This window comes from Narcine bancroftii, chromosome 8 (assembly GCF_036971445.1).
Source record: "Narcine bancroftii isolate sNarBan1 chromosome 8, sNarBan1.hap1, whole genome shotgun sequence".
NCBI classification, from domain to species: Eukaryota; Metazoa; Chordata; class Chondrichthyes; order Torpediniformes; family Narcinidae; genus Narcine; species Narcine bancroftii.
This window is the reverse complement of record NC_091476.1, coordinates 90,487,271-90,505,882: the sequence shown is the minus strand read 5'-3', so window position 1 is coordinate 90,505,882 and position 18,612 is coordinate 90,487,271. Positions and strand designations below refer to the sequence as shown.

At 43.4% G+C, this 18,612-nt stretch overlaps 1 protein-coding gene across 2 annotated transcripts in view; it reads left to right on the top strand.

Moving 5' to 3' along the window:
- fez1 (fasciculation and elongation protein zeta 1 (zygin I)) overlaps window positions 1-16,493 on the top strand; it is a 70,401-nt gene extending 53,908 nt beyond the window's left edge. The window contains exons 6-9 of one of the 2 annotated variants that reach the window (XM_069894469.1): window positions 3,189-3,269; window positions 7,072-7,147; window positions 10,517-10,582; window positions 15,601-16,493. In XM_069894469.1, coding sequence (XP_069750570.1) covers window positions 3,189-3,269; window positions 7,072-7,147; window positions 10,517-10,582; window positions 15,601-15,617 — 240 coding nt within the window. In that variant the 3' untranslated portion in view covers window positions 15,618-16,493. Of the gene's footprint in view, window positions 1-3,188; window positions 3,270-7,071; window positions 7,148-10,516; window positions 10,583-12,528; window positions 13,906-15,600 lie in introns of those variants that run through there. The other variant, XM_069894468.1, reaches the window with a different exon arrangement.
- Window positions 16,494-18,612: the final 2,119 nt, after the last annotated feature.

Genomic DNA, 18,612 nt, shown 5'->3' with positions numbered 1-18,612 from the left:
GAAGGATACCAATAATGTAGAGAGGGTTCAGAGAAGATTTACTAAAATGTTGCCTGGATTGCAGTATTTAGAATACAAAGAAAGATTGAGTAGACTGAGTCTTTATTCATTGGAGCGTAGAAGGTTGAGGGGAGATTTGATAGAGGTACTTAAGATGATGAGGGGGATAGACAGAGTAGATGTAAATAGGCTCTTCCCCTTGAGGATAGGTGAGATGGAACGAGGGTTAGGGGGCAAAAGTTTAGAAGTAACGTGAGAAGAAGCTTCTTCACTCAAAGAGTGGTGGCTAAGTGGAATGACCTTCTGGAAGAGGTGGTTGCAGCAAGGTTAGTTTTGTCATTCAAAGAAGGTTGGATGAGTACATGGATGTGAAGGGATTGGACTGTTATGGACAGGGAGCAGGTAGGTGGGACTAGTGGAGTTCACTTAAATTGGTGGGGACTAGATGGCCTGTTTCCATATTGTAATTGCTGTATGGTTATACTTACACTGAACAAACTTCACTTGCCTGAATGTATAAATCTTAAATGATTTTACTTTATTTTGAGTCACATTCTTTGAAAACGTTGAACTGTCTCTGCATCTGCAGGTTCCCCTCCCCACCCCCACCCCCCACCCCCCACTCCATGGAGCCGCCTGAAAGATAAATGATTAAAATTTTTACACGTAGACATACAGCATGGTAACTGGCCATTTCAGCCCATGAGCCCTTGACGCCCAATTTACACCCCATTAACCTACACTCCCAGAACATTTTGAAAGATGGGAGGAAGCCGGAACCCCCAGGGAAAACTCACACAGACACAGGGAGAACTCTTTACAAGACAGCGTGGGATTCGAACCCCGGTTCCAATCGTAAATTCATGGGACTAACCGCTATGCCAACCATGCCGCCCAAATATACTTTAATAAAGATGAATTATAATTATAGATAATTATGCCCCCTTCCCCGCAAGTTTACAGATAAGGCCCCAATGACAAGTGGCACCAACCATCTCTTCATCCTGGATGATGCCATTTTATTCAAACACAAACTTTATTCAAACAACTACAAGAAGCAAAGCACAACCAATACTCCACTGGCAGAGTATTTACTCCCATCTTCACCAAATGTGTTACTTCAGAGAACATTTACAATTTTAAACTTATTATTTTTTTACCTATTATTTTAATTTTTAAAATTTATTTTCCTTGATTTTTTTTTTCTATTTGCTTGTATTCTGCATACCAGGGGTTTTACTGTACATTACTTTGAGATGTTTTCTAGATGTGAAGATCAGCAGTCTTGATCTGACAGTGAACAATGAGAAGAATTACGAGTCTTGGCACTGAATTGGGAATGCACTAAGCCTTATGTTTATCAATTTCTTCACGGGAACCAACAAACTTGTTTACAAGAAAGAACAGATTGCATAATTAAATCATTTACTGATGAAACGGCAGTGGTTGGAGAAAGCAGCCTGCGACATTAGACTGTATTGCATTCACTGCCATCACGCATCTTATCATCATATTCTATCACTATGTATTTATTGACCTCAATAGATCTACACCACAGAGACCAATAATTTACTTAAGGGATCAAACTTTTCCTTCACCTCTAAAATATTTTCAGCCTGTTTATAAACTGTTCCCTAATTAATATACAACAAACTTTTGATTGCCCATCATTAAGCATAACAAAGCAACAATCTTTAGAAGCCAATATTCAAATTCTGAGTTCCTGGTTCAATTAGAATTTTTTTTTAAACTTGAGCATTTCATGTTATTGAGGTAGCTGTGACATCATATAACTAACTCCATGCTGTGACTAGATAACAGGTAATCACAGTAAGTTTTCTAAAAAAAAATTACTAGTCATACAAATTAATAGCATTAAAGTACAATGTGGGAAATCAGACATGGGTTCATGTCCTAAATTACTCATCCTCACTTTTACTGATCCACCATTCATGGTGTGACTTTGGTCAACAAGGCCAACAATTTTGGAAGAACTCCCTTCAAGCTCCATGCTATGCCTTTTTCTTTTATGCTCTTAAAACCAAGCGCCTTGAACAATCTTTTGAGCTTCCAATTTAAATCCCCTTGTGTGGCTCAGTTTCAAAGGGGCCTGTGACTGGTGGTGTGCCTGAGAGAGCGGTGCTGGGACCATTGATGTTTGTCGTCTATATCAATGATCTGGATGAAAATGTGGTAAATTGGATCAGCAAGTTTGCAGATGACTCTAAGATTGGAGGTGTTGTGGACAGCGAAGAAGGCTTTCAAAGCTTGCAGAGGGGAAAATGGGCTAAAAATAGCAGGTGGAATTTAATGCAGACAAGTATGAGGTGTTGCATTTTGGAAGGACAAACCAAGAAAGGACATGCATGGTAAATGGCAGAGCACTGAGGAGTGTGGTAGAACAGAGGGATTTGGGAATACAGAAACATAGTTCCCTGAAAGTGGTAGATAGGGTTGTAAAAAAAAATCTTCTGGCATATTGGCCTTCAAAAATCAAAATATTGAATACTGGAGTTGGGAAGTTATGATAAAGTTGTATAAGACATTGGTGGGGGAAACTTTGGAGTATTGTATGCAGTTTTGGTCACCTAACTACAGGAAGGATATCAAAAAGATTGAAAGAGCACAGAGAAGATTTATTAGAATGTTGCCTGGACTTCAGGAACTGAGCATCAGGGAAAGTTTAAATAGGTTAGAACTTTATTCCCTGGACCGTAGAAGAATAAGTGGAGATTTGATATTTATAATTATGAGGGGGATAGACAGAGTAAATGTAGATAGGTTTTTTCCACTGAGGGGAGGTGAGATACAAACTAGAGGACGTGGATTAAGAGTGAAAGGGGAAAGGTTTAGAGGGAACATTAGGGGGAACGTCTTCACAGAGAGTGGTGGGACTGTGGAATGAGCTTCCAGCTGAAGCAGTGAATGCGAGCTTACTTTTAACATTTAAGAAGAATTTGGACAGGTACATGGATTGGAGAGGTATGGAGGGATATGGACGGTGCAGGTTAGTGGGACCAGGTAGAATAATAGTTCGGCATGGACTAGAAGGGCCGAAGGTCCTGTTTCTGTGCTGTAGTGTTCTATGGCTCTATAGTTCCCAAGGTATTTTACATTCCCATTGATATTTCTGTTTGCCACCTTGCTGCACCTTTAACTTCTCCTCTTTACTTCCATTCCTCTCTCAGCGCTTCAGCATGGAAGGGATCTCCAGTGTCATCCAAAGTGGCATTCGACAGACCTTTGGAAGCTCAGGCAACGATAAGCAGGTAGCTAGCTGCCTTTACTTCCTGGTGTATTAGTTGAAGTACACAAAGAACCTATGAACCCTGTAAAGCTGTTCTGAAGCCTCAAGAATGAAAGATCAATTTCCTCAACAATTCAGAAGAAAAATCGTACAAGAAGTGCACTATCATTTTCCTTTTTCTTAAGATCTTTTGGTGATTAGTTGTTAATGGGGATGGGGAAATGGCTGTTTGAATAGAATGCTGGAGAAATACAAAGTACTGGGGGAGCTCAGCGGGGCAGATGGCATCCTTAGAAGGCGATAGATAGTTGAAGTTTTGGGATATCATAAGGAATGCTTCCTGATCTTTCCTGCCAAAATCTACTGCCTTCCATTGATGCTGCCTGATCCACTGAGTTTCTCCAGTATATTGTGTGTTTCTCTGGCTGTTTGAAGGTGGCAAGGCACATGATGCAATATCGAGGAGTTGTCCCACAAGTGTTATCATCCCGATACTAAGGCAACACTGATGAGAAAGGAAAATGACCTGGATTAACTGAAATGACAGCAGTAAACAATACCTTTCACACTGGCTTAATGGTTCTAACTGGTTGCAACATTGTTGAAATAGGTTCCAAGATTCGTTTTATTGTCACATAATAATACATTAAGTTTGCCTGCCGTAAGGTGGAGAAAGAGTCGCCATTAGTATTGTCTGGTGTCCCTTACAGTGCAAGAGAAAGAGAAGCAAACAAGAGTCCCTTCAGTCAGCTGTGTTACAATATACTGGTCATTTCCAAAGAATATAATTGATGCACAATCAATTGGACAAAGACTGAAGTAATCAGGATTGAAGGCTTTGATTAGCAAAAGATGGACAACATCCCTTGTGTCGTTGGCTCACACTGATCTGGACTTGAACTGGGGGCAGGCTTATGGCATGACAGCCTTTATGGGGGGCGGAAAGGGGAGGAGTCATGAACCAGCCAGCAGGAGCAGAGTCAACCAGGAAAGGTCGTGACATTTACATTTACAAATAAGTACAATAGTGGTTTCAACACATTCACCCCCTCTTTTAAAAGAAAAGTCCCAGGGTGGGGGGGGTGTGTGGCGTGGTCAGGCGACCTCATAAGTTCAGTCTGTCCAGCGGTCTCCATTGGTATTGTGACCGGTGCGACCCCATCCGGGGTTCTCGATGGTTTCCATCAGTTCTAGCTGAGTTAGTTAGGTGGGAGTATTTGGCTAGGCTGGGTGGGGGGGGGGGGGCTGTGTGTGTCGACTGTCAGGTTGGCAGAGATGGTGGGGATTGGGAAGTGAGGCCCTGGAGAGCTGGGGTGGGGGGGGGGGGGCATACCTGTCAGCTGGTTGGGGGGGGGGTTCTAGATGCTCCCATGTGCGGCAGGTCCCAGATGGATACTCTGTCCTCGCGTCTGTCCAGGAATGCCACATAGGCAAACTGTGGGTTCGTGCGGAACAGCTGCACCCTCTCGATCAGAGGATCAGACTTATGGGTCCTCATGTACTTGCAGAATAGGACTGGCCTGGGCAACGTCAGCCAGGTAGGCAAGGTGGTTCCCAACGCCTATCTCCTGAGGAATGTAAACAGTTTCTGTTGAGGTGTCTCATTGGTGGCCGTACACAGGAGGGACTGGATAGTGTGGAGCACCTCTGGGAGGACCTCTTGAAGTCCAAGGGCTTCCCTGTCTTCCACTGGCAAGAGGTCCTCCCAGAGGTGCTCCACACTATCCAGTCCCTCTAGCTGGACCTTGAAGTCCAAGGCCAGTAGTACTGCCTTCCAGACCATGCTGTTCTCCCACTCCACCTGGCCATTCCTTTTGGGGTTATAGCTGGTGGTCCAGCTAGAGGCGACGCCCTTTGACAGCAAATATTGACGCAGCTTGTCACTAATGAAGGATGAACCCCTATTACTGTGGACGTGGCAGAGGTATTCAAAAATTGTGAACATATTGTTCAGAGCCTTTGTGACAGTAGCTGCAGACATGTCCAGGCAGGGTATGGCAAAGGAGAAACCACGTGTACTCATCAATGATGTTGCGGTTCGTGGAGGGTAGGGGTCCTTTGAAGTCCTTACTCAGACGTTCAAGGGGCGAGTGGCCTTGATCAGGTATGACTGGTAAGGCTGGTAAAAATGCGGTTTGCTTTCCATGCAGACCCTGCAATTTTTGGTCAGCGACCTTATGTCCTCGATGGAGTAGGGGAGATAAAATGAAAAAAACTGGTGATCCCTGGGTGGCAGAGGCTGTCATGCACTTCCTGTAATCGGTCCGTCTGTGCACTGGCGCAACTCGCCCGAGACAGGGCATCCGAGGGCTCGTTGAGCTTTCCAGGCCAGTACAGTATGTTATTATTGTAGGTAGAGAGCTCTTTTTCCACCTCAGAATTTTATCATTTTTGATTTTACCCCGCTGCTGATTGTTAAACATGAAAGCGATTGCCCGTTGGTCAGTCAGCACCATAAAATGCTTACTGGTGAGATAATGTCTCCAGTGCCGCACCTGGGCCTCTTTCTCAATGGAGGAGTGCCAGATCTTGGGGCCCTGCAAGGTGCATGAGAAAAACGCCACGGGCTTGCCCGCCTGGTTAAGTCTGGTGGCCAGTGCAAAGTCCATCATATCGCTCTCCACCCGGAACAGGATGGATTCATTCACTGCGTGCATCATGGCTTTTGCAATGTCAGGTTTAATACAGTCAAATACCTTGCGGGCTTCTGCTCACAGGGGGAAGTTGGTGGCCCTGATGGGGGGGTTCAGGCCTTTTCCGCATAACTGGGCACCCACTAAGCGTAATAAGAGCAGAACCCCAGGCACCTTTTCAGGGCCTTGAAGCAGTGGGGGAGTGGAAGTTCTAACAAGGGCTGCATGCGATCGGGGTTGGAGCTGATGACTCCATTTTCCACAATGCAGCCTAGTATATCCAGGTGACATGTGCTGAAGACACATTTCACTGTGTTATATGTCAAGTTGAGGAATTTCACCGTGTGGAGGAATTTCTGGAGGTTCCTATCATGGCCCTGCTGATATGGCTGCAGATTGTGACATTGTCGAGGTAAGGGAAAGTGGCCCACAGCACGTGTTCGTCCAGCATCCAATCCATCTCCCTTCGAAAGATGGACATCCCATTCATGATCCCAAAAGGGACCCTCAAGAAATGGTAAAGCCGGCCATCCGCCTCGAAGGTGCTATACTGGCGGTCTTCGGGGCGAATGGGGAGCTAGCTGGTGGTTTGAAGACATAAGGTCTATGGTGGAGAACACCCTGTATTATGAAATCTGGTTCAGCATGGTGGCTATGCAGGGCAGGGAGTATGTATCCAGCTGGGTGAACCTATTGAGTTATAGGAGTAATCGATGACCATCTGGTGTTTCTCCCCACTCTTCACCACCACTACCTGGGCTCTCCAGGGGCTCCTCAGCGAGGACGCATCTCACCTCTGATTTAATAAATGTCCTGTTCCCGGCGCTATACCACCGACTTTTCGTGGTGACAGGCTTACAGTCAGGGGTGATTGGTGAAGAGGGGTGGGGGAGAGATCCAGAGCATGGAGAGGCCACATGTTAGATGTGGTGATCGAGTTTGGGGCTGCTGCTCGGCAATGGGGTGGGGGGACGGTGGTTTAAAAATTGCTCGTTACAAACCATGAGGGGAGGGTGGGGCCCATCATACACCATGGTGATGATCTTTAAGTTGCACTGGAAGTCTAACCCCAGTTTGGGTGATCCCGTAGTCAGGAATTTAAGCTTAAAACATCTGAAACTAGTGATCAGATGAAGGAAAAGCAATGAAATTAATTTTACTGAACTAATTATGCAAATTTCCTGTATCTAGTACCTAACTACTGTGATTCCTTATGAAAAAAAGAGCTCTCCCCCAACTGTTGAAGATCTTCAAATACTAACCACAAGTGAGTGACTCAAAAATAGCCTGATACTTTTTTTCTTTGAGGGGGCGGGGGGTTGGTGGATGTTGTATCTAAAGGTCTTGAAAGGGTAAATGTACAAAGTAAAAGTAAAATTTTCCATCTTTCGATCATTTAAAAAATTCACATACAAACGTGGGCACCACTGACGTTTAATGTCCCTTCCTGTTTGCCTCGTGGTTTCTGGCTATTGGAGAAGATGCAGGAGAAACTCATTGGAAAAGTGGCAGGGTTGAGAGCATTTAGTTACCTGGAGAAATGGTTCACCTTCATGTGGCAAAGATTCAGAAGAAGCAATATTATGGGCTTGTTCTAAATAACAAATCATTTGAATAATAATAAAACAGTAATGCATTACTTGCAATGGTGGAGAGATCAGTAAATGAATGATGTGGATTCAAGGTAACTGGCACATCCAGAGGTGATTTGTGGTGATTTGGAGTCCACTGTTCAAAGTTGAACAGGTACATTCCGTAGTTATATTCAAAATAGAATCATGGAGGAGGGGAAATGTTACTGGGCTGTTAGAATCAAACCTGCAGGGCGATGTCTCATCCCTAAAGTCTATTTTCTTCACCCGTGGATATGATGCCCTGAATGTCCATCTTCAATAGCATAAATTTCTATGATAAATACCTCTGTGAGCTATTAGTTGTGACCATCGCATTCCCAAGATCGTGTTCTATGGCGAGCTCTCCACTGGCCACCGAGACAGAGGTGCACCAAAGAAGAGGTACAAGGACTGCTTAAAGAAATCTCTTGGTGCCAGCCACAATGACCACCGCCAGTGGGCTGATATCGCCTCCAACCGTGCATCTTGGCACCTCACAGTTCGGCGGGCAGCAACCTCCTTTGAAGAAGACCGCAGAGCCCATCTCACTGACAAAAGACAAAGGAGGAAAAACTCAACACCCAACCCCAACCAACCAATTTTCCCTTGCAACCACTGCAACCATGCCTGCCTGTCCCGCATCGGACTTGTCAGTCACCAACGAGCCTGCAGCAGATATGGACATACCCCTCCATTAATCTTCGTCTGCGAAGCCAAGCCAAAGAAAGACTAAAGAATTGGCACAGTCACGTCTCATTCTGTGAATGTCATCTTCCAGTTCCGTACTGTAATTTTTCAGATGGCACACAATCATTCAATTAGCTCCCCAGCAACCACCAAATCTATTTAAAGTGCAAGAGTTTCAGCACCTATCAAATGCCTACAAACAGAAAGTATTATTAATTAACTCATCGGTTTCAGTCATTATAGAATCGTTTTAACATGAAAGGCCATTTTATTCTGGATATTAATACAGCAGTCCTGTTCCCCTCCTGTTTTCTCATGGCTATGCAGATTATTCTCTCTCAAGAACATATCTGATTTCCTTGATTCTGCTTACGCTATACAGTACTTAAAGGCAGTCAAAAAAAATTTTTTTTAAATTTAGACATCAGCACGGTAACAGACCATTTCTGGCCATGAGCCCGTGCCGCCCAATTTCCAACAATGAAATTTACACCCCCAGTATATTTTGAACAGAGGGAGGAAACCAGATCCCCCAGGGAAAACCCACACAGACATGTGGAGAACGTACAAACTCCTTACAGACAGCATGGGATTCGAATTCCAGGTCCTGATTACTGGAGCGCCCCCATTTTATTTTTGGCCAGCGTTTTAAATCTGTGTCTCCTCCTCCTCTTTAAGCTATCTTTAAGTGTGAAGAGTTTCCTTTCTATTCCTTAAACCAGTCATCATCATGTACACCTCCATGAATTTCTTAATTGTCTTTGTTCCAAATAGAAAAACCTCAGCTTCTACAGTCAAACCATATTGCCTCAAGATATTTTTCTGTACCTTCAAGCACCTTTACATAATTCAGTATGCAGCTGTGGCCTACTCAGAGCTTTGGGCAGTTTCAATGCAACTTGGTGCTCTTGTGATTCTAGTTAGGAATACCAAGATCTCATATACATTGCTTTGATAAATATGCCCTTCTACTTTCAACTGTATATGCAGGTCTTCTCTGTCCGCCCCTTTCAGTATTCAAAATGCCTCTATGAGGTCTCCCCTCATCCTTATGTACTTCAACAAGTACAATCCAAGAGCCGACAAACATTCCTCATATGCTGTGGCCTAGTCAGAGCTTTGAGCAGTTTCAATGTAACTTGGTGCTCATAGGAATACCAGGATCTCATATACATTGCTTTAATAAACATGCCCTTCCACTTTCAAGTGTATATGCAGGTCCCTCTACTTCTGCACATGGAGTCATTGTTGTACAGGACAGAGCAGGGCTTTTAGCTCAAGATCCATAATGATCATGTAGGATTCCGCGGCTTGTGCCATTTACCTGCATTTGGTTCATTTCCTTCTGAACCCTTTCTGGTATCATTCTAGTAAATCTTCTCTGAATCCTCTCCAGCAACAGCACATCTTTTCTCAAAACAGTGCCCAAAACTATACACAGTACTCCAAATGAGGTCTCACCAGTGCTTTTTGGGTCTAAACATTACATCCCTGCTCTTGTAAGCTATTCGCAGTTGGCGAAGCAGTTAGTGCAACCCCTTTACAATGCTAGTGACTGGGATGTGGGTTCGAATCCCATGCTGTCTGTATGAGTTTGTCTGTTTTCCCCGTGTGTATGTGGGTTTTTCCCGGGGTCTCCAGTTTCCTTCCACTGTTCAAAAATATACGGGCACACAAAACTCAAAACACACAAAAAAGATGTAGGTTAATAGAGTGTAAATTGGGCGGTGTGGACTGAAATGACCTGTTAGCATGCTATATATCTAAATTTTTAAATTTATTTTAAATTTAAAATTCTTCTATAAATAAATGCCAATATTGCATTTGCCTTCTTCACCACCGACTCATTTTGAGTTTTCTCTCCATCTAAATAATAGTCTGCCTGCGTGTTTCTTCTACCAAAGAGGACGTCTGTACACTTTCCACCATTGTAATTCATCTGACACCTCTTTGCCCATTCTCCCAATCTATCCAAGTCTCTCTACAGCCTTTCGGTATCCTCATCACTACCCACCCTACCACCCTAATTTCATATCACCTGCAAATTTAGCTACAAAACCATCAATTCCATAATCCAAATCATTTATATACAAAGTAAAATGAAGCGGCCCCAACACTGATCCCTTGAGGAATACCACCTGTAACCCTCCAACAGAGAATAGGTCACTCAGATGCCCATTGAAAGGGCAGCCCAGGACTTGTACTGTCAGGAGGGGAGATCAGCAAATTTAAAAATGGAACATCAAACAACTAGGCTGCAGGGAAAAAAAAATGGCAAACACTGTTTCAGAAGGTACAGTGTTTGAATTTACTAATCAATCTGTGTTTTTTCACAGTTCTTCTGGCTATGAAGGAGGACAGCGAGAAGGTTCCAGTATTACTGACTGACTACATTTTAAAAGGTAATTGTTTTTAATTTTTAAATTAGAGATACAGCGCAGTAACAGGCCCTTCCAGCTCACGAGCCCAAATACATCAATTAACTTACAAACTCCACATGTTTTTAGAGGGTGGAAGAAAATGGAGCATCCAGAATATACCCCCGTGGTCACAGGGAGAAGGTGCAAACTCCTTAAAGACAGCACCAGGTCCAAACACATCACTGGCATAATCGCCATGCTAAATGTGCTTTTTGTGAATAAAATATATCCATTTTATATGTATATACAGTATAAGTGTGTGTCTGCATGTGTGTATGTCTGTGTGTGCACATGGACGTGGGCAGAAATCTGCCTACTAAATGGACAGTGGACTGCTGCTTTTCATTCTTAGATATGTAGGGAGTTTATGGATAATGGGATGGTTGTGAGGTAAATGGGTGGTCAGGTTCATGTGGAACAGCAGTGCAGACTCAAAGGGCCAAAGAGATGCCTTCTCCTGTTTCAGATGCTCTTGTGCTAGCACTGACAGCTTTCCCTTTCCATGGGTGACATGCCGAGCAAAGGTCTGACAGAGTGAACGAAGAAAACCTGGGATGATTTGATCTTTCTCATCCTGGGAAAGTGTCCAGCTGTCGTGCTGATCCTTTGGGGATGGTGACTGCTTGATGTCTTGAAAGATCATTAGCGTTGATTAATACCTGATCAATTTGTTGCACAACGCATAGGGTTACCAGGACAACAACACAAACTGAGTGATCAAAACACAATGCAGCTCAGTCAGCGATACACTTCGAATCTTGTTTCCCTCTTTTTGCTATGACATCTTTTGACCATTTGACATTATAAGATGGGGAGAGGTGAAGAAACCTCTCTTGAATGTGATGGATGGTAGTTAAGAATTGATTTTTCACAATTTATTGACTAACCATTCAAGAGCATGGAATGTTTGGCCAGATATAATTGCTCTAGAGCAGGGGTGGCCAACCTTTTAATTTTTAATTTAGACCTACTGAGAAGCCCCAATTTAATGCAAATTTGCATATAATGCAATGAGTCATTGGACTCGGGCATTGGGCTCCCGGCAGGAGTGGGGCCATTGGACTCCTAGGGAGAAGTGAGAACATTGGACTCCCAGGCAGCAGCGGGGGTGTTGGGCTCCCGGCAGGATTGGAGACATCGGGCTCTCGGCAGGAGTGGAGATGTTGGGCTCCTGGATTGATTTAAAATGCACACAGAATAACTGGAATGTTCCAAATAAAGGAGAAATGGAAATGATGTAAGTATGCAAATTCAAAAGGGAAATACAGTAAAACCCCCGATTTAACACGATCCCACTTTTGTTGTGATGAGATCTTATTGACACAACGATCGTGTTATAACAGGGTTTCACTGTACAGCATGGTAACAGGCCATTTCAGCCCACAAGTCCGTGCCACCCAGTTAACCTACAACCCCATTACCTACTAGTGGGCTGAAATGGCCTGTTACCATGCTGTATGTCTAAATTAGAAATTAAAAATTAAAAGGTTGGCCACCCCTGCTCTAGAGGGAAGCTCTGACCATCAATAGAAACAGGGCAAGGCCATTCGAGCTACCAAAAGAAAACAGACACACACACCGAGAGCACTTCAGTTTATACAAATCTTTATTACTAAATCTAAAGCTGATTTCAAACTACAATATGCAAGCCCTTCCCAATTAATCTTATCAACACCTGGACTGGTCCCAACTGCCAAAGCAAGGCAACGACCGCACACTTGTAGTAGGTTGTCGGGATGCTGGTAGCAGCTTCTCCACCTCCCCCGACCGGGACGTTGGTTGGACTCTAGAAGTTGTTCTTCTTGCAGAGAGACGTTTCTACCCCTCAGAGAGTCTCAAATTTCAGCAGTGGGACTATGGCTTATATTACTCAAAAATTGTTTACTCATAGCTTATCTCTTTGAATAAATGATTTACTTATCTTCAAGGTCTCCTGACAGTCTGCGACCAACAAAAGACAACTGCATCTCTGGGCCTCATGGTGGAAATTGGATTATGTCTACTGATTCATATGCATCTCTGGGCCTCATGGTGTAAATTAGATTACGTCTTCTGATTCAACTGGATCCCTGGGCCCCATGGTGGAATTTAGATTATGCATACATTATTTTCAAAGCAGGTTACTGATACTCAGCCTTGCATAAGTAAAAGCATGGTTTAAATCCTCCATTATAAACCTACATGCCTACTAGTGGGCCAAAATGGCCTGTTACTCTGCTGTATGTCTAAATTAGAAATTAAAAGGTTGGCTACCCTTGCTCTAGAGGGAAGTTCTGACCATCAGTAGAAACAGGGCAAGGCCATTCAGCCCCTTAGCCTTGTTCTACCATTCAATAAGACTGACATTTAACCTCAGTTCTACTTTCCTACACTAACCCATATCCCTCAATTCCCTTATCCAAAAAACCTATCCGCCTGACTTGAACCTCCACATCTACTTGGGTAGAGAACTCCAAAGATTCACTGTGCCCTGGGTGAACAAACATATTCCTAGCACAGTCTTGAATGGATAGCCCTTTATTTTTTTAAAATTTGACTCATTGTTCTGAACATCAACGTTGCATCTACCCCTATCGGGAGATTTGATTTTTTTATGTTTCAGTGAGATCAAGACTCGTTCTTCTAAACTCTTGAGGGTATACCCTAATTTAATTATGTTTCTTCATGAGCCAACCCACACCACATAACCTGTATCCCCTTACCCAAGCAGAAATCATCCTGGCGAGCCTGATCACATGCCTTGTCTATCCTTTGCTGGGTTGGGTGACCAGACCTGTATCATATATTCTAATGGTGTCACCAGGGACATTTATAAATTCAGAACAAGGTTTTAACTCCTGAAATAAAATCTTTTTGCAATAAGTATTGTACCTGCACATTAACTTTGAGTACAGTCCTATGTGGAGAGAGGATCCAAATGCACTTTTATTTTGTCCAGCTTCATGGCAGGGAGGTCAGCCATATAAAAAAAATAAATGCAGATAGGAATTCGACAAGGTTTTGACATCAGGCCTATTTGCAGCTCTGAATCTGTTCTACTTTACCATACAACTTGCAAAGGGCATTGATGAGTCACTTACCAGAATATTGCCTGGCCCTCTGCATTTAGAAACCATTGTGCAATGCAGAATCTTACAAACAGCAAGGGAACAAAGATGATCTTCTGTAGCAAAGTACAATTCCATCCCCCTCAAATAACTCAAATTTAAATGCAGTACTATTTTTTACCTGGTCCTCATTAAGCATTCTTCATATTTTTAGGTATCTCTTGTAAAAATAGATCAGAAGTAAATTGTTTCCACATTTTTAATGGGTAAATGTGTTTTTGTGCAGGTTTTGAAGTGTTTATGCCCACAGGTTAGCATAGCGGTTAGCGCAATGCTCTTACAGCACAAGCGATCGGGACTGGGATTAGAATTCTGCGCTGTCTGTAAGGAGCTTGCATGTTCTCTCTGTGGGTTTTCCCTGGGGGCACCAGCTTCCTCCCACTGTTCAAAAATGTACCGGAGTGTAGGTTAATTGGTCTAATTGAGAGCAATGGGCTCGTGGGCCAAAAGAGCCCGTTACCTATGTCTAAAATTTAAAATAAGGAATAATTAAGTCAAAGTTGAAAGAATATTCCCCATTTTGATTCATTCTACTGTAGATTTCACCTTTCATATTTCACGCATTATGACATGGCCTGTGTGTACAGCAGAGAGTTTTAGTGGGGGAAATTGGATGGAAGATGGCGGTGTACAACCTCAGTCTTTAACTGCAATTAAAGAAGGAACAATTCACACAGAAAGTGGTTTAGCAGGTCCCCAAAGGGACACCACTTCCATAAGCACTGTTCCATCCGTTGATTTACAAGTGCTGTCCTTTACATGAAGTTCACAGCCACTGTGGCTCTGAAGATCACTGGGGCAAATACCTAATTATGACGTGGGGCCTAATCAAGCAAAGATCCTCAAATCAGAGAGGAATTCAGTTTCATTTGGTCACCAAATCGCTAATATCCCTGGGTGGATTTGATGCCTGCATACTGATTTACAAGCGTTCACTCTGGCCGTTAATTACTTGGATAAGGTGCCAGTGTGAAACGAGCTTCGGTGACAGCCACACTGGTAAAGGGGGAAATTGGGGAAGATAAAGGTGGAATAGCAAAGTGGGGTGTGATGAGACTGCAATTCAGTGTGGCAGCCTATTTGAACACTGTACTGTGATTGGACCCATCTCTTACTGAGGCAGCACAGTTGGCATAGCGGTTAGCACAAAGTCTTTACAGCGGCAGCGATCAGGACCAGGGTTCGAATCCCGCGCTGTCTGTAAGGAGTTTGTACGTTCTACCTATGTCTGTGTGGGATTTCCCTGGGGGCTCCCGTTTCCTCTGTTCAAAACGGTGTAGATTAATTGGGTGTAAATTGGGTGGCACAGACTTGTGGGCCGAAATGGCCAGTTACCATGCTACATGTCTAAATTTTTTTAAAAATTAAATTTAACAGCTTCACACGGCCCCCATTCAGCACACCAAAAATGGACGAATTTCTATGTTCATATTTTGACATATGGACAAGATTTGGAAAAGTTCCTGAAGTAGGCCTTGAACCCACAGCAGTCTGAATCAGCGATATGAATGTTAACAACAAGCCAAAACTGATTACAATATTGAGTCTCATTCCAGTTAAGGCTCTAGAAGAGGATAGGCTGTGAATGAAGGTCCATAGTTACATATAGCATTGTAGTAATTCTGCCAGGATTGACAAGCAAATTACAGGCACGTCACATCCCCCCCCGCCCCCTTCCACCCCACCACCCCAAGGCAGAATAATAAATACAACAGCTGAAACTGGAAGTTAACGTTAATGTTTAAAAAAAAAAGTCATATTCTTCTGGGCTCAGAAGATATATAGAGATTTAAAGGCTATTCTCAGGTCCGCGTGCAATATTCTCATTCATAGTTCATGTGATGCCTGCCTTTCACAGCTCTACTATGTCTTGATGTGTCTTTTCCTTTCCAGTTTTGTGCCCAACATAAAGCAATACATTGTTCCCATGGAAGACAGGATTGGCTGGGCTGCGAGGTTCCCGCTTTGCAGACTGCATCTCAAGGCCAAAATAATGTCCAGATATTGCTAACCACATGAAATTGTCTCCATCAACCAGAAGAGTGGGCGTGGCCAATGAAAAGAAAGCTTTGGGGAAGATTTTGTAAATAATTTATTTCTAAGAGTCAACTGACATTGGAGTTGGCATCAGTAAGCCAATATCATCCACAAAGGAAATGGAAACTAACCAGGACAATTTAGCTGCACTTAACCTGTCATGGCTTCATCATTGATATGCTCTGTGGCTGGAGTAATGGAAACCCTGGCCTGTTTTTATTTAAATGCTGAGGTCCTTAGTTTGTTCTTGGTTCGGTAGATTTCCAGTCAGAATTGCTGCCATTCCATCCATGCTGAGGGCCCACCACTTCCTCGGTGGAATAGGCAGACTGGAAGGAGAAATGATCATTAGTAGCTGTGCAAAAAGCACTGGGCCACCATTTCTAGCTTTTTACAATGTTTTGCAGTCCTAAAGTAGTAAATAAATTCCTCAATTAATTAATTTGAAATTTGGTCTTTACCAGAGAGCAACATCCCAATAAGGATCGACAAGCCAAATAATATTTGTTAACTTCTGGTAACTGTCATTTCCCCTCTTTAAAGGGCAAAGGCATGTTTGTGAAGATAGAGGGAAAAGATTTATTTGAAATGTAGTCTTTATTGATACACGGCTGTTGTTGACGACATTTGTACCTGATCGATCATGCATTGCTATCTAACAATGATCAATGAAGTTGCTCACAATTTCAGGAACGTGATCGCCGATGGCTGGCTGACTAATTAAAATGGCAGGTGCGGCTAACTCACAATGACAAGTGTACATCATTCAGTATTTATGCAGTCCTTAACCAAGGGAGTGAATGGAATCATCCCCAGTGAGCCACACCAATTACAAGAGATCCAACTGCAACACAGAATACAGTCCAGGTGCCTCCTTTGTCAATATTGTCCTCAACAACGTCCCTGTTACACTGCAGTCAATGGCCATTCCTTGCTGGTTAAGCCAAGGAAAAATATGGTTTCTAAGCTTGTCTATTCTTTAACAGCCATTAGGTATTTTCTCCTTCCTGTAAGATGCCATATTTTTAAAGAGCACTTTCTCGCCTGTCTTCTCTCTCTTGGTGCCATGAGGATGCCTCCTCTGTGATAGCCTCCCTCTATGAAGTGGCCTTTCTCTAATCAGGCACTTTGTAAGTTGCTTTCCTTAAGCTGGAAGTTCTCCGCTTTTCTCGTCACCCTCAGTTAATCAATTTGATTTGAAATAGGATCAGCACTAAGCAAAGGAGGATCAGCTGAACTCCTTCAGTCCCTTGACTGGTTTAAGCCCCTTAATTCAAGTTCAACAACATGAGCCTATCCAAGATTCGCACCCAGAGGAAACTCTAGAGGAAGTGGCCTTACTATGGGAGAATTCCTGAGGCAACTCACCCCCCCCCCCCTTAATTTCACTACTACATCACAGCCTATCTCATTTCAAGTGATCTTAATGCACTGCTTTGATTTCACTGGAGAGCAAGGCACAGGCAGAATACTTTGACCATGGGTGTCTAATTCTAACAAGAACCCCTGCACATACCCAAGTCAGTGTTGTCCCCGCATCAAAACTGCAGGACCATTGGCTGCCAGGGAGGAGGAATGGAAAGGAGTCAGATTTATAGCAACCTAATTCCTATCTCGCTAGATATTATTTTGCACAAGGATGAGATGACACCGCAATACTGATGACGTACACTTGGGACGAATCACACGGCACAAGATTCTGGGACTGGGGCAAGTGGGAGAGTGGGAAGAGGGTTATCAGTGAACCCAAATTAATTTCCATTCAAACGAATTCCATCAGAAGGAGGTGCTACTTTCTGACTGCCATTCCTGGCTCCTCAGTATTGTCACAAGATCACACGATATAGGAGTGGAAGTTGGCCCATTGAGTCTGCTCCACCATTCTAATCATGAGCTGATCCATCCTCCCACTCAGCCCCACTCTCTGCTTTTTCCCCGTAACCCTTGATGCTCTGACTAATCAAATACCTGTCAATCTCTGCCTTAGTAACACCCAGCAAGCTTGCTTCCACAGCCACCTGTGGCATCAAGTTCCACAGACTGACAGCCCTCTGACTAAAGAAATGTTTCTGTATCTCGGTTTTAAATTGACCCCCTTTTATCCTGAAGTTGTGCCCTCTTGTCCTAGACTCCCCTACCCTGGGAAACATCCTTAAAATTTAACTCCTATTAGTCACCTTCTTGCCTAAGAAAGCAAAATTCCTTTTTGACATGTCTTATTTCTCATCTATACCTGAATGGTGGAGGTAGATTGTTCAGCACATTATGTAAATATCATCTTTTTTCATATTTAATTTAGAGATGCAGCACAGTAAAAGGGCCTTCCAGCCCATGAGCTCACGCCGTCCAAACACACCAATGTGACCAATTAACCTACTAACCCCGTATGGTTTTGAATGGTGGGAGGAAACCGGAGCACCCGGAGGAAACCCACACATCCACGGGGAGAGCGTACAAATTGCTTACAGCGGTGGGTTCGAACCTGGATCGCTGGCGCTGTAATAGCGTTGCACTAACCGCTACGCTAATGTTATGTGCTTCTGAAGAGAGCTTTGTACCCTGAACTTACACGTTGCTCAAAGGTGCCCTAATCATTTATGTATTTATTTCCAAAATGAATGTTGCTGACATTAAAGAGGAGGCAGAGCTCAGACAGTAAATTTACAGCATACGAGCCTTTGAAAGGTCCAGCCTTGCAACCTGCATCATTCATTCCTGTTCAATCCCTACTTTAGTGTGATATTTCTTCAAATTACCTAAATAACCTTAAAAGACTTAAGGTGTCTTGTGGAAGACATGTCGAGACATATGGAAATCTAGAGTTCACTCTGCCCGAGGTAGTGAGGTTAGATTTATAAACTAGCATCG